Raw genomic sequence first — 16,269 nt, forward strand, 5'->3', positions numbered from 1 at the left:
ACAAACACTAATAATTTAAGTAACGGGCGTATGAATAAAAAAAGCAGAGTGTGGGAGGGGACTGTAACCCATGGTAGAGGACAGCTGCCCAGAGGAGTAAGGGCTTGGAACTGAGACCTGAAAGTGGAAAGCTACACCTTTGAGAACCTGGGAGCTTGTCTTCTGGCAGGGAACAAGGTGGGCAGAAACAGAAAGGCTCAAGAGATCTGATGTAATCTGGAAGCTGGGAGAGCTGCGCATTAGAAGGAATACTACGGTAAGCAGAAATGTACAGCAAAAACTGAAATGGGAGAATTCAGATGCAAGCAGCAATTTAGGGACTTTTGCAGAAAACTAAGGTAATGTCAGTATCTCAGGATCTTCATTTTGAGAATCAGATCTACCTAGGATCACACTGCTCAGTAAACATTTGACCTAAGGCAAATTATGTAACTCATCTCTAAGTATCTTCTTCAGCTACAAAATGGCAATAATATAGATCTAATTACATAGTTTTAAATCTTTAATTAAAAAGCATAAAATAGCTACCATATAGATTGTTTCCAAAAAATCAGTTGTTATTTATTATTGTGGTAGTAATTGCCAAATTACTTATAGTAATTATAAAAATGGAGGAAATAATTTAGAAGACAAAATTAATCAAGACCACAATTTTGGTCCTGATTCCTCAGGAATTTTAGTTAACAATGGCCAAAAAAACTATGTGGTTTCTATTTATTGAGCCATTTCATATGCTTTTTTTCCTAGTGCATTTCAATTTCTCATATCTTTTATCTAATGATGCCCTGATTCCAATCCAATAACCAGTGTATTAGACTTGCCTGGCCAAAGTCACAGCCATGGGCATGAATTTAACTTATTCCTTTCTAGAAAATTCCTTATTAAAGTAAGAAGATGACAAGGAAAGAAAATAATCAATCCTTATATTTTGGATCTTAATTTAATTTTTTTCAGATAAGACACAAGGTCTGGAAAGAATTATCCTACAGAGAGATTCAAAAAAGTAAAGAAACAACAGCAAGAATTTGTAAGTGTAGTGAATGCAGTATATACATTATGTTTATATGCAGGAAGCTGAAATCATGCCTGAAGGGGATTAATGAAATTATGATTAACTTAATTGAGAAGGTGGAAAACTTGTCTAAAAAGTTCAGATAGATTTTAAAAGGCAATAAGTAGCCAGTGTGTGTTCCTGAGTTGGAAAATTGCAGAAATACGTACCTAGAATGTAAGAACTAAGCATTAACTAACTGATCATCTTTGCCAAAAGTGCAAATCTGCAGATAAACTTACACAAAACCAGCTACATGAGAATTATGTAGATCTCTGAAAGATTATATGTGCCTATAGTTTATTTAAGAATGAACTATGTGACTGGGCATGGTGGTACATGCCTATACTCCCAGCAATTTAGGAGGCTGAGGCAGGAGGATTGCAAGTTCAAAGCCAGACTCAGCAATTATCGAGGCCCTAAGCAACTTAATGAGAACTTGTCTCAAAATTAAAAACAAACAAACAAACACAAAGTACTGGGGATGTGGCTCAGTGATTAAGTGCTACTGGGTTCAATTCCTGGTTAAAAAAAAAAAAAAAAGAATGAGCTATGCAGGGTGAGGGTAATGGGGTAACATGAGAAAAATGACAAAACATTGTCCTTTAGGCTGGCATCTATGACGTGTCTCATGTTTTTCTCTTTTTTCTTTTCTTTGTCCATGGTCCCCAAACCTTCTCTTAGTCCATTTTTCTCCTCTGATTTCTCAGCATTTCTATCTCTGTTCATTGAAAGCACAAATCCTGAATTTTTAAAATGACTGTAGATTATTAAGATTTATCAGGTCTAATACCTAAATATTAGAAATGTAGATATAAAGTTTAGAAACTGCTGATCTAGTCCAACCTCTTCATTTTCAAATGAGGAGAATAAAGCCAAAGAAGTGATATGATGTGATTGAATACTAGCTGCCTCAATACCTAATGACTCCTGACTTAAGCCTTTCCTTTCTGGGTATGAGACAGGCAACCTGGAAATCATGTGCAGGATGGACTGATTGGAGGGTAAGTCCTGGAGACAGGGACACTAGCTGAAAAACTGTGATAGAAATCCAAGACATCCAGAGTTTTCAGTACAAGAACCAGAAAAATGGAGCCACTTTAAACTGAACAAGGATATAATTCAACATAAGAAACAGTAAAGGGGCAGGAACTGAAAGCCTCTTAGATCTGTTTCTGGAAAGACTGTTTATGAACTGATGATTAATGCAAAGTCTACAGGAAGCAGAAAAAAAATCAGAGTGCATTTACAAACTTTGAGAATTGTCCAACTCTCAAGCCTTACTCTGTCTTTACCTCCCCCTTGATCATCAGAAACTGAAGGAGAGGAATAAACTTCTGTCTGACTCAAAGATACCTGGAGACCTCACTCAGTGTCTCTAAATCCACATCTTGAGTCCAGTGGCACACAAGTGATAAGGGGAAGAACCCAGCTTGTACCCAGCTGGTCTGCTTCCTTTCTGTTACTTCTGCCTGTCACAGAGCAATGAATATAGTGTTTTCTAAGATCCAAGTCCCTAGGTCCTAGTCAGGAGGGTACCCCACTCACCAGCCATGGAGGACAGCCTTGGTCCCTTCCTTCTCCAGTGGAGAGAGCGCCAGACTAGAAAACGAAAGAAAGTCACCCAGTGTTTCTTTAGTTTAGAGGGCGGGACATCTATTTATTGATTTCGAAACTGCTGCTCGGAATTCTTGTTTCCTTGTCGGGAAGTCCCCTGTAGTTTCCAAAATAGCCTCATAGTTTTGAACTACAATCTTAGTCCTGAACTCTAGTTCTTTTCTTTGGAAAGGAGAAAAATAAAGTGGACATGACAAAACATCATCCTATAAGTTGACAGCTGCGTTGTGTTTTCTTTGTTTTTCTTTTCTCTGTGCACAGCCCCCACACCTGCTCTCAGTCCTTCCTTCTCTGCTCTCAGTATTTCTACCTCTGCTCACTAAAAGCACACATCCTGAAGGATTTACACCTAACTAATGTCCTTTCATTTCCAGATATCATTAACCATGTTGCTTCTGTTTCCTCTTTAGACTGTGTTACTCATGACAGTATCTTCCTCTCTCTGTCTCCCTGTTTTTTCAATCTTTACTGGAAATTGTTCTGAAGTAACCCTTTTCTTCTCTCCCCAATATGCTTTTCTTGAACTGCCTAACACTGCCCTGACATTTAATTTTTATTGAGGGTAGCTGTTCTCTGCTTTTTGAAATCTTCTGTCCAAAGGCAGAAGAGGTCTCAGGCTGGAGAAGGAACACCTGAATGTACTAGACAGGTCTATCTGAAGGAACAATTAATGACAACAAGGGAAAGGGCTGGGAGGTATTCAACTTTGAAGGTTTTTCAAAAGGTCAAAATTTACCTTTACTCTAAGGAGTTTATAATTAGAAAGGGCTCCTTCTTCCACATAGAAGTTATGTTTTTCCAGCCCTTCCCAAACTGAACATTACTGAGTGAATGATTCACTTGAAGTTCATTTTCACAGGACCATAAAGAGAAATCATACCCTAATGTTTGTTCATAGTGTCATATATGTCTCCTGCTTGTTTCATGTCTGTTGACTGTTTTATCTTCTCAAGGAGACTGTAGCTTACTAGGGACCTAAGGTTAAATAAAAATGTACTTTGTGTCTCAAATTTCTTAACAAAGAATAGAAATAAGTAGTTTTGATAATAAGTCTGTCAACAGTGTATCCATCAGATTTTGGGATAAGTTGCTTTACTGCTGCTGTCATAACTCTCTGTCTTCTGTGTGCCTCTCCTGATCAACTCTAGATTTTTTGAAGTTAGGTACCCATTGTTACTTTACCTACTTTGTATCTTCATCACTAATGCAGAAAGCCAAGCAAATATATATTATAAGAAAGAATGGTGCTATTAGCCAGTGTAGCTGTTGTAGGTCAAATCAAGACAAGAAATCTGATACCTGCTCTAAGTTCCACCTCCTGTCTTTCCAGCATAGAAAAATCAAAACAAAAGCAGGACAAACTTTTTTTTTCTCTCAGATTTATTAGCTTGTTTAAAGAAATGTTTATTTTTAATAGACATGACTCCAAAAACAGGTACAGAAAGACAAAACTGGCTTCCTAGGGAAAAGAAAATAACACAAGTATAAGAAAGTGTTCTGCTAAATATCATGCAAGTTATGATGTCACTCTACTCATGAGTCCTCACTTACCAAAGGATAGTGCCCAGATGCTATGCTTAAATACTGTGCTTAAATATTATGTCATATGGAGGTGAAGAAAGCACATCCAAAAGTGAGCTTTTGTAATCATATGACTACCTTTTGATTGATAGCAGCTGACCCTGAGAAAGGACTATCTGACTCTGTAGAACCTTCCTGAACGGAAAAAGAAAAGACCTCCCTTTGGTGTCTCCCCATTTATTAAACCAGACCTAGAAGCCTGGGCTAGCATGGGACTTCAGAATCCCCCCCCCCAACACGCATATGCACAAACATAAACAGATAATGTTACAGCTTACTTATTTTAATGTCCTGGGAAGAGGTAGAAACATCTTGTCAAAGTCACCCTTTCAGTGGTGGGCATCTGTGCCCTACCATCTGGTAGCTCAAATGAAAATCGAACCTAAAAGAAAAGGGAAATTCTGTAGACTTTTTTTTTTCCTTAGTGGAGAATCTTGAATTAAGCTGGAAAAACTGCAATGGAAAAACTGTAAGATAAATGATATAAACAAAAAAAAATAGCAAATTAGAGTTTATTGACTTTATCTACTCAGAGTGGAATGAAAGTTAAAATACATGATTGTTTTATAGGGATTATGGACCATAACAGATTAGATCTGGCTTTCAGGTATACCCACATACCAAAGAACCTCATAGAGTTTCTCTGGGGAAAAAAAATGGAATTATTGGAAGATAAACATGTCCAGAGATTCCATGTGGAATAGCCAACTCCAGGGACTAGAGTGGAAGAAGCAACTGGAGCCCTACCTTTCGAAAAATTTCCTCCAGATCACAGGACCAGGCATATTCTTGAATATTTTTTATGAGTTTCATAATAAAAAGAGAGCCCAGTGTGGGATGCCTCCAAGAAACATTATCTGTTAAAAAAAAAATCACATTCCAAATCTCATTACAGGATTTTGATTAGACATAGAGAAGTAGCTCTAGTATTTCCACTCCCCTTGGGGCATGGTATTGAGTTGGTTCTGTTTTGTTACACACCATTTGCCAATTTTTTAACGTATTTAAAGTTCCTGGTTATATTTTTACCAATACTCAATAAAAAGCTGTATAGAATTCACATAGTGGGACATAATCCCTGATTTTAAGTAGCTGAAAATCTAGCAGAAAGAGAGGAAAAGACAGAATTGAGCAGAGAAGATTGACTGGTTCTTGAAGATTGAGTGTGCATTTCAGGGGTGCTACTTAATGACTCTGATTTAAGTTATTCACTTTGAAATGCACAGCCTCAACTATAAAGTGGAGCATAATAATTTCTGATACAAAGAGATATTTGAGGAATAGATGATATGACACGTCACAAATGTCTGAGAGGTTATAGGATATATAATGGAAAATAACAGAATGAAAACAGTACCAGCACAATGAAAATACAAACTAGAATGGGTTCAAGAGGGAAAAGTCACATCCTGTGGGATGACAAAAGGTCTTTCAGGGTTAAGAATTTCTAAAGAGGAACAACATTAAATGTGTAACAGGAGACACAGAGAAGTAATGGAGAGATACAAAAAATTACTCAAAGGAATGCATGCATAAGAGAAAAAGCCATAGTAGCAAGTATGCATAAAATTGTGGCTATATTCTCTGACCAAATTCTTTAGCCAATATTCATGATAAAATGCACATTAATAGTTAAAATTCTATTTAAAAGCACAACTGATTTATCTTGTTCTCTCCAGTTAAAGAAAATGGATAGGAGAGGGTCGAGGCAGGTATTACTGCCAAGTCCTTTATAAAATTAAGGAAGTGGATGGACAATTTTCTTCAGGAAAACATCACAATGTGTTGGGATTTATGCTGGGGAACATGGAACTAGGTTCTGTAGTTAAGCTGAAGATAACCGAATGGGAGTTTTCGGGAGTCATCTGGAAAAGAGGAGTGAGAGAAGCAAATAAAAGAAGGAGACAGAAATCAACAAAAAGGTGTCAAGAAGCCCAGAGCCTGCAAAGAATTATATTATTACCAGAGGTAAATTTCTTGTGGAAGGCTGGGATCAAAGGATTTCAGAGGACTACTACATATAATACTGAAATATCCTTATTACTTAAGCTAAACATGTATGGGATTTTTGCATGGCATTATTGTTTTGATTAAAAAAATAACTGAGTTCCATATCAAGACATGGTTAGCACAATACAGAACCAGCTATCTCCAGAGGGATGGCATCTCATTACAGAAAATAATCTGTAAACTAAGCTCTTTGAGCAGAAGCAGGACCTTAGGATCAGAGGTGACTAAGGGAATGTAAGTCCCAGAAAGTTGCAAAATTCAGTAATTAAATGAACTCAATGACTCAATGATTTCTATTTAATCCTTAATAAAAGAATGCATATGAGTTACATTATAGAAGAAACATCCTTAATAACAAGTCATTTAATGTGTTTTACTCTGTGGCATTCTCAATATTTCACATATAATATCTTTTTTAATCTTTAGAACAGTGATATTATATTTACATGTATAGGTAAGGAATTAAAAGGAACCCCAGAGAAACTAAATAAATAGACCTAATTTACCAAGTACTAAATAGAAGGGTTAGAATATAGTCACAATACTATTCCACAGCTTACACTTGGAATCATTTGGTATGTTCTGTTTTATACACTGCTTACTTCTAGTTAAAACTCAGTCTAGTTTAGGGTCCAATTATGCTTTGTCTACCTTTTTGTCCCCATTATTTTTCTATAAATATATAATGTCTAGGCAGTTAGACTCTTGATAGTGCCAACACTGTGGACCTTTTTCTATGTGAAGTTGGATTTCAATTTTACTTCAGTGTAAATATACTTTTACTTAATTTTCTGTTATCCCTCACAATTTCAGGAAGAAATATGTTTCCATGGAAGGATTTACTTATTATCACTTCAGTGAAATATATATATATATATATATATATATATATATATATATATATATATATATATATATATATTCATTTTGTCTCTTTGGTGAGGGAAACTGAAAGTGTTACTGCATGAAACCTAAAACTGGTCTTCAAAATCCTTGTCTAAAGTTAAATACAGGTAACTATCCTCTGACAGGTGACTGAATTCTTTATTAGTCACCACCCCACTGAAGGTATCCTGCACATAAACCCATTACCTGGTGTTGAAGAGCAGAAAGCAATAAAATCCTTCTCTACATGGGCTTTCTTAATTCCATCATCTTCAAGGTCTTCTGAATCCAGTAAGAATTTGCCTTCAGTGTCTCCTGCTGAATCTTTTAACCACACCACCCCTTGATTCTCTGGAAAGACAAAGTTTAGCTAGCTGCTTATTACCAACTGCCAAGAGAACTACCTCCTCTAAACCCCTGTTGAACCATACTTATTCACTTATTTTTTATTCACATACACATACATGCATTCATCTCAAGAGCTACCTTTCCAATAATTCTTTCTTTTTTTCAATTCATGCATTATTATTATACACAATAGTGGAATTTATTGTGACATATTCCCATGTAAGATCTTCTCAATAATTCTTATCTAACAAAATGCTGAAACTAACAACATCCAAGCATTAAAATCTCAAAACTAAAAGTGATTTATCCTTAATTGAAAATGGAACAGGTAACTACCAACCAGAAACATAATTCACAGAAGTCACTCTCATTGATTGGGAACAACAGGTGTTCTTTGATATTAGGAACAGACACAAAGACATTGGATGTATGAAGCTGTACACAGGTCAGTGTTGGATGACTCCTGTCCTAGGAGACATCAGGACTCACCACCACGGCAGGCCTGGATGATGATCACCTTGGGTTTGTCCTTCAAACTTGGACAGTTCCAGGTGTTCAGCATTTGAAAGATGGTGTTGACTTCTAACACATCTGAGACTTTCTCAGAATATTTCGTGCCACAAATCCCATCCCGGATACCATGAGACATGAACACCAGAAAAGTACTGTCAGAGGTCTGGTGTTCTGGGCGGGCAGCAAATGCCTTCAGCTCTGTAGCCATGTCCTGAAAGAAACCACTGAATTTTAATCCATGTGATTTACTACCATTGTCCTTTGGGGATCTAATGCAGAGATACTTAAGGAATTCATTGAGGAATTCTATGAAAATAAATGACGTGGAAAATAAAATTAATGTCTCAATTCTCTGATAAAGTAAAGAAAGAAATGCTTATAGGAAGTCACTAAGATTTCTAGTAGAAACATAGGAGCACGGTTTAGGTGGAACACTTTCCATTTAAAATTTACACCAGGGTCTTGCTAAAGGACTCCTACGTTGGAAGGAGCTATGTAATATCAAGCACCCTCCAAGGAAAAATTGAGATTATACACTGCCAAGAGACAAAGTGTCCTGGTACTAAAGCATGCTTGCTAGCATTATTTAGGAGTATGAAGTATAAGACTATTGATTTTATAGTTTAGAAGCCTTACTGAAGCAGTGATATTTTCTTTCACATCCACTCTGTATCCTAGATTTTCCAGCAGCATTTTCATATCTCTGATATCAACATCAGCTCCAGCCCTCCTGGGAAGACTGTCAAACTCTGTATTGCAGATAATGAGGGCAAGACGAGTGCGGGTCATCCTAGCCATTATTGGATAAATCTGTAAGAAAGGAGATTGGATGAATAGTTTTGTTCTCTTTAATTCAATATTCAACCTGTATGTTTAAAATAGCCTCCCATGCCCTAATCCTATTGAGAAAACAAATCCCATGAATTCCAGATTAAGAATAGGGAAGGCAACTGAATCTTAATTTGGGAGTTTGCAAGTGACTAAAAGGCAGCTCAGCATCTTACTCTAAATTTGATATGAGATTTTGAAACATACAAAGGTTTTAATGCCAGGATTACTGAATTTCAACACTGACTTGCCCATTTTCTGATTGTGTAACTTTGGGAAAAATTTCTTTAAAATCCCTGCATGTTTCAGCACTCTAAACTGAGTTATTTTGATGGTTAAAAGTATTGTTATATGCAAAGAATTTAGAGCAACGTGTGACTCACAGCCAATACCAGACACTGATGTTATGGATATTATATTATGATTTACACAGGAAATTGATCCAAACTTGGAATTCTATATAAGCCTTGGATTCTAGAGATGGAAATCATCTATTTAAGGGGAGCAGCCCAATTATTCTCCAAAACATCTCAAGGAAATTGTCTCTAAGGAAGAACCACTGCACTTCAGAAGAGTCTCAAGGGTGTCTTTCAGTTCACTCATTTTATTTTCTGAGCACAGCACCTCTGTTGACTTTTCTTTCCAAATCCTTTGTGCTGTTTCTAAGGGGCAAAGCTTGAGGCTCCCTCCTGGGCCTGAGGATGTGAGCTCAACTTGGTGGCTTTTCACCTCTTGAGGAGCTGCAAGAGACAAGAAGCGTTATGAATAATTACATCCCTGATGGTCTCATTTTGAGGAAATATCTCAGAAATTCAATCCTAGGTTAGTCATGAATGTTATGGAGTGAGCTCACTGTTAATGGAACACTTTCCAAGCCAGAGACTTCCAGTACTTTGATATAGGGGTCAGGATCAGCATTATAATAAAAATATTTTGATAAATACATAGAAAGGAAGTTTCTTAAGGCCATGAATGATTAAAAAATACTGAGAAAACAATCAGTATTTTAGAAATATTGAAGGTATAAATTTACTTGAAAGATTTAAAGCCTACAATAAAATTGTGGGGAGTTAGAGGTAGAGGACTTAAGGAACTATATTAAAATGTTTTATAAACTATAGATATTTGCCTATTAATTTATATAACAGGCATGATAGTAGACATCAGGGATATATATTTTTTTTAAATGAGCCTTTGTTTCATTCTTCAGGATCATTTTCCAATGTGTACAGATGTAAGGTAGAGAGGCAAGATTGAATAGAAGGACTGTAATGAAGAATGATAAATGCTAAAATCAAAATACACACTAAATAGATTCATTTCACTAAGCACTGATCACACAAATATATTAAGAAGGGTTTTCACAGTAGTTGATGTGCAAAAATTCCTGAGGCTTTCATTTGATCACAAATTCAATACCATCCAACAATGTGATGCCCTTGCTAAAAAAATTAATGCAGTCTGTTGTAGTTCGGAAGAGAAATGTTACAATGAGAAATCACATTTAATCTCAAAGAGGAACTTAAACTGTTGTATACTCAATAAAGTAAATCAAGGTATCATAATGTGTGTTGACTCCAAGAAAAGGGGCTAAAAAGAATGGATGTTTTGAAAAAAAACACATAGAAATAATTTTTATGTGGGATGAGTGGTCTGTTTCTGCATAAAGAAATCTAGAGAAGAGTAGGAAAAACTAGAAATGTTTGAATTACTTTTTTTTTTAGTAGTGGGATAGTGCATTTGGTTATGGTTAGTATCCCTTCCCATGAAACATCTAAGAAAACATATGTGAGATACTCTCCATTATTTGATTCAGCAGAGCAATGTTTTTACTTATTGAAATACTTGCTTTCCTGGTTTCTAAATTTCTTCCAAATATAAGTTCCTTTCATTTTTAAGAGAAAAGAATCACCTTTGGATTAAATTAGTCTAGAATTGTGAATGGAAAACCATTCTAGCACATAAAATCACTTAAATTTTTTTAAGAGGATGGACTCATGCAAAAAGAAAATTGTCTTTTTGTTTTTAGGTTTATTTATTTTTTTTCTTTTTTTCACCAATGAACAAAAGGGTGCCTGTTGACCATGTCAGGATTCATTAAGGCTGAGACCATTTTCAAGGTACAGCACTGAAATACTTAAGATGTTGCTTGTCCTCTGAGACCTGAGTTTTTTCTGTGCTACCTCTAATATTGTGTAAAATAAAGAGGTTTTACTAATTTTTGTGGCAGAGACTGCACACTCTGAGCATCTACAGAGACCACAAGATGCTCTTCTCTTCCTCATGGTACCCAGCTGGTTCATGTTGCTAATCACTCCAGAAGTTAGGTGTAGCCAAGTGACTGACTGTAATGTGAGCACATTTGATGCGATGCACCTAGGCTGAACCTAGGTGACCTTCCATATTCTTTCCTGTGGCACAAACTTGATGGTTATGGCCACATTATTTTGGCATCGTATGTTACAGATATTTTCTTCCATGGGATGGAAGATATCTAGGTATCTGGGTTAACAGTTGGAAGGGAGTGGCTGCTGATCAATAAATGGCCAATTCAGAATTGTCAGGAATGAAAACAATTTTCTATTATCTATATGAGACATTATAAAATTTTGACTTTATTATTGTATCCTATGTTGTCTTAACTTATACAGGTATGTGTAGTATCTTTTATATTCCTAAAACTTTGGTAACTTTAAAATTTGATGATAGATTCCTAAATACTTATTCATTTGAGATTTATGTACCCATGCAAATTCAATCCAAGCAAAAACATTATTAGTCATGTTCATTATTCTCTAACAGTACAGGATCTGGAACAGAATTAATGTAAGAAATATTTTCCTAATTGACTAGTATCTGATCATAATTATGACATATATTATCTAATGAAATGGTCTTTTAACATTTATTGCCTGCACACTATGAGCCAACCAAGGTTAGATAGAACTATAACTATGAAAAAATAAATAAGTTTTATTTCATCAAGAAGCAAAAAGTCCAAAAGAGTGAAAGAATAAATGTAGTGAGAAAGGAAAAATGTAGTTAGAGTTAATGACTGGAGAATTACTGGGCATATTCAGAATACGGACTTTGAAATACAGCAGTGGAAGTTAAAAAAAAAAAAAAAAAGCAGAAACGGATCCAGATTTGAGAGAGGAATCAATAAAAGTTAGCCACTGCTTGAAAGTTAGAGGTAAGGAAAAAGAAAGAACCAAGGATGAATCTTAGATTTCAGATGTGAACAAATAGTGATGGTGACACAATTAGCAAAGGCAGAATTAACTGGAAGCAGTTCAGGATGGGAGAAGAAGGGGAAGTTCAGCTCTGGCAAAGTTTAGATAAATAAGTCCAGAAAAGATGTGAATAAATATCTTTAATAGGCACTTGAATAGTGAGGTATGGCACACAAGTGGGAAATTAGGATTTGAGGCATAGGTTCGTACATTTTTACTGATAGATAGATAGATACAGAAGTTGCAAGAAATGCTTCTGCTAAAAAAGAGTAGATTAAGAAGAGAAAAAAGCACAGGATAAATCTGTGGGACTCTCGCCCTGGGTTTATGGCATTAAGTCAATGACTAGGAAAATCGGGTTTACAGAATGTTCTTCCTTTGAAAACATGATTACCTGAGAAGGAAAGAAATGTTTCTCGGGAATCTTGCATACTAAAGTAATCTCCAGTTTGTGGACCTGAAGAAAGATAAAGGATATTAAAATTCATAATCTTTGAAGAACTTTGCCCCAGGTGTTGAATACTCCCCATGAAAATTCCTTTCACAGACCTGATTGATAATTAATCCTTTTCAACATGTGACTCACCTGAAACCACACTCATCACTGGGGGGAAAAAGGCCTCTAGGTATAGATGGCTGTATAGTTCCTTAGCATTTGAGGCAGAACATAAGAATGTTTCTAACTGATTCCCTTGATCTTGGCTCTATAGTAAAAGTGGAAATGAGACATCGTTGGCTGTAGAATCAATAATTTTCTTGATGTGTGTATTTCAAGATGTCTCCTGAGGTTAACTCTACTGCATTACATATGAGTGCAAAGTAAAGTTGTCTAAGAGTAGACTATGGTTTTAAAGAAAAATATGATGCTAGACAGTTAACGTTTGAACACTTACTCTTGTTAGGTTTTACCACAGCAGAAAATGGTGAGGTGACCCTTTGTCAAAATCAGGGAAGAACAAACCCTAGTTTCAGTGTGAGAGAAGTTGGTGAATTTCTCAGCAGTCTACTTACATCCTAGGAAGAAGGTTGTCAGAGAAATACTTGGACTCACAGGGTATTTTAGTTTTCTCATAGATATGTTCATCAACCCAGAATCACAGATTTTTATTCAAAATCAATAAAATTTTGTCACAAAATTCTCAAAACTCTTTCAAATGTGTTCCTCACTTAAATTAATAATATCAACTCTTGTGAACTAGTGATATTTCCATAGTCCAGAGAAACTGGAGAAACATGGGTTAGAGCATTTGATAAATTTAGTGAAAGGATATAAATGAAAGTTACAGGAAAATACCCTGCAAACTTGACTCTCAGAATTAGGTTCCCAACCGTATTCTATATTCTGTACTTTATTCTCTATTTTCTTTGTATTCTCCATATTCTGTCACTGTGACGAAAAATAAGAATAAATTTAAAAACAATAATAAGTAATATGGTGATTTTATGGACTGGCCCTTAATTCATTAGCTCATATAGCTCATTAACACATTATTTCAGAAGGATTGAATCATTTCCTAAGTGTAAAAAGTGGTGGATCCAGGATGTGAACATAAGTCTGTCTTCACTACCAATCCTGGGGCTTTCATCACTAAGCCACTCTTGCTGGCCACTCCAGGTGGCACACAAAGGGTGGCACACATTTACCTGTCTCCCAGGTAAATCAAATCTCCTTGTTAGTATCATTAGCACTAACTACTCTGAGGAGGAAAATGTTGGAAACCTACAATTTAATTATTTGGGTTTTTGTAAAATCAGTCAAACCTATTGTTCTTACTTCTACCAGAATCCATAGTACTGTCTGTTTGAAGACAAGAGAGCAGCAGATTTTAGATAACAGAATAGTCACAGTGAGTTATGCAAGTAGCTCTGAAATTCAAGAACTATGGGTTGACAGGATAGGAGCAAAGAAGATGACATCTTGGCTATTCTACAATCATTTCCGAACCCTATTGGCATTTACTGGTTGTCTTTAATTGAAGGGATAGAAGAGGACATAAAATGAAAAGGAAATATTAAAAGAAAAATAAGAAATTAATTACACACAGGAAATACATAATGTCAGCTTAGATAGGCAAAGACTTCCCCAAATGCCTAGAAAAAAAGGCATCTGACTCTCAAAGTACTTCTCCTCTGCAGTAGCTTTGGGAAGTGCAACAGAGATCCATGACTGGGTGGCCATTGTGCTAGTAAGGATATTAGGAGAGAAAATTCAAGGACATAATTGAAAGAAAAAATCACTTAAAAATCTTTACTTTGCTACAAACATTCAAATTATTCAGAGTGTTCCACCATTTCCCAGATATATTTTATTCTTCATAGAAAGCAAAAATTTGGAGAAAATGTATATAAAGTATTTATTACAGATCTTAAGCCTTTATGTCATACAAGTACATTAGTGCCTAGAGAGCTCTGGACTTAAAGAAAATGAACAAACAACAAAAAAAATGTGCCTTGCCTACAGACTGGAGCATTTAATATGAAGTTTTTAAGAATGTTCTCAAGAACTTCAACAAATGAGTGAACCACAGACTAAGGATAGAAAATGAACTCCAAGCAGGAAAAGACCAGTAAGGCATGAGAAATAGAAACAAACAGTCTGTTGACATGCAATAGGAGCATGAAGTCAAAGGCAAGGAAGCTGCTTGGAAACAAGCATGACTAATTAAAGAAATCAGATGTTGGGCACAAAGACACTTGGACTATACAAACCTCAGCCTGAGTCATTTACGCTTACCTGAGGAGAGCCCCAGTGTCCCTGCAAGATAGCAGTCATCTTTGCAAATATGAGTGATAAAGATTTGGCACGCCATGGGCCCTTTTTTAATGACAGAATCAGTCAAAGCTCGGGCCTTATCCATAACCGTAGCATTTTCAGCTCTTACTTTCTCCATCTCTTCCTGGTTCAGCACTCTTTTCTCTAATAATTCATCTAGCAAGCCATTTATTGTGCCAGCTTCCACTGACTGGATAAATAGCTTTCTCTTCTCCTTCAGAATTTTGTCTGTTTGAAGCACAGGAATTTCACAAGTCAAGGAAACAGCCTCATTTTCACCATTAATGAAGAATTGTCTAGATTTAATCAATAACACCTCCCTCTCCACACACTTCAATCTTGCCTCTTATTCTATTGCTGTGCTACTTTTCCCCTTCAATATCACCCATATATGCACATAGAGTGGCCTGAAGACTAAGAGCTACTGTCCCTCTCTTAGTACCTGAAAAGCAGAGGTCATCCTTTCATGTCCCATGTTTCCTCAAATCTAAATAATAAAACAATGAGACAATAATAACCCAGTATCTTTGGGGGAAAACAGCTTCTGTTACTCATCCTGTTCTGATTCTGCTCCCTTTGTAAGGCTTAATGGCATTTGAGAATTAAGATTGCAAAATGACAGCAGGATGCCGGTAAAGCACTAGTTCCTTTCTCACTCTTGCCTTTCCTTTCTGACAACTTTGAAAATCTTCTTGTCTTCTTTCCTTCTGTCCCTTCTCCCTCTCCCTCATTTTGCTCACTAAGCATCCATAAAACCTAATGCAAGCTTCCATAGAGCCAGTCTCTTTCAAAATGATTTCTTCCCCAAGACCAGTTGTTTTAAAGGGAAAAAAAGAAACTCACCAGCCATGTCTTTTCGTTCCTACCCTCGGATGTAATATGAAACTGAAAGCATATTCCACCTTCCTCTTCAGCAGGGTGTGCACACACATTGAGAAATAACCACCATACGTGCATATACATGCTTCTGTAAAGAAGAACACAGATTTCGGAAATTCAGACTTCATTAGGATGTGCATCCTCGAAACTTTTTTTCATTACTACCAGGATTAGCTTAGAGTAGGACAGGACTGAAGCTTGGAGAATAAGGAATGAGAAAGTACTTATACAATTAGACTCACACAATGTACTATCACCCAATCATTAAGTAGTGATATCCAGAAAAGTGATTTATTCTTGGAGGCTTTGAACCACTCTTCCCTTGCCCTACCCTGAAGCTCTTAGGCAAGTCCCATAAGTTATTTGTCCCTGTGAAGCTGTTTTGCTGTTAGGAATGGAAACATTTTTCACTGAAACTGAATCTTGTCTTATCTAATATTCTTCCTTTTCAGATGGCTCTCCTTGGTGTAACACTGTATCATAGTGATGCAGGGGACGGAAGGAAGGCCCAAAGAGATCACTGGTTTTTAAGTACATGTTTAATTGACCAT

At 36.2% G+C, this 16,269-nt stretch overlaps 2 protein-coding genes across 2 annotated transcripts in view; both read right to left on the reverse strand.

Moving 5' to 3' along the window:
* Positions 1 to 4,016, reverse strand: part of LOC114088898 (caspase-4-like) — a 28,870-nt gene extending 24,854 nt beyond the window's left edge. The window contains exons 1-2 of the mRNA XM_071616655.1: positions 3,968 to 4,016; positions 2,600 to 2,653 (exon numbers count right to left, since the gene is read on the reverse strand). Of these exons, the coding sequence (XP_071472756.1) occupies positions 2,600 to 2,653; positions 3,968 to 4,001 (88 nt within the window). The 5' untranslated portion in view covers positions 4,002 to 4,016. The remainder of the gene's footprint in view (positions 1 to 2,599; positions 2,654 to 3,967) is intronic.
* A 40-nt stretch (positions 4,017 to 4,056) lies between these two features.
* On the reverse strand, positions 4,057 to 15,730 carry Casp1 (caspase 1). The gene is made up of 10 exons (XM_027930643.2): positions 15,683 to 15,730; positions 14,801 to 15,067; positions 12,461 to 12,523; positions 9,458 to 9,573; positions 8,642 to 8,815; positions 7,982 to 8,216; positions 7,352 to 7,495; positions 4,997 to 5,106; positions 4,528 to 4,631; positions 4,057 to 4,127 (listed from the first exon to the last, which is right to left on the reverse strand). The coding sequence occupies exons 1-9, from the start codon at positions 15,687 to 15,689 to the stop codon at positions 4,533 to 4,535; spliced, it is 1,215 nt and encodes a 404-aa protein (XP_027786444.1). The 5' UTR covers positions 15,690 to 15,730; the 3' UTR covers positions 4,057 to 4,127; positions 4,528 to 4,532.
* Positions 15,731 to 16,269: the final 539 nt, after the last annotated feature.

Source organism: Marmota flaviventris, chromosome 9 (assembly GCF_047511675.1).
Source record: "Marmota flaviventris isolate mMarFla1 chromosome 9, mMarFla1.hap1, whole genome shotgun sequence".
Classification (NCBI taxonomy): Eukaryota; Metazoa; Chordata; class Mammalia; order Rodentia; family Sciuridae; genus Marmota; species Marmota flaviventris.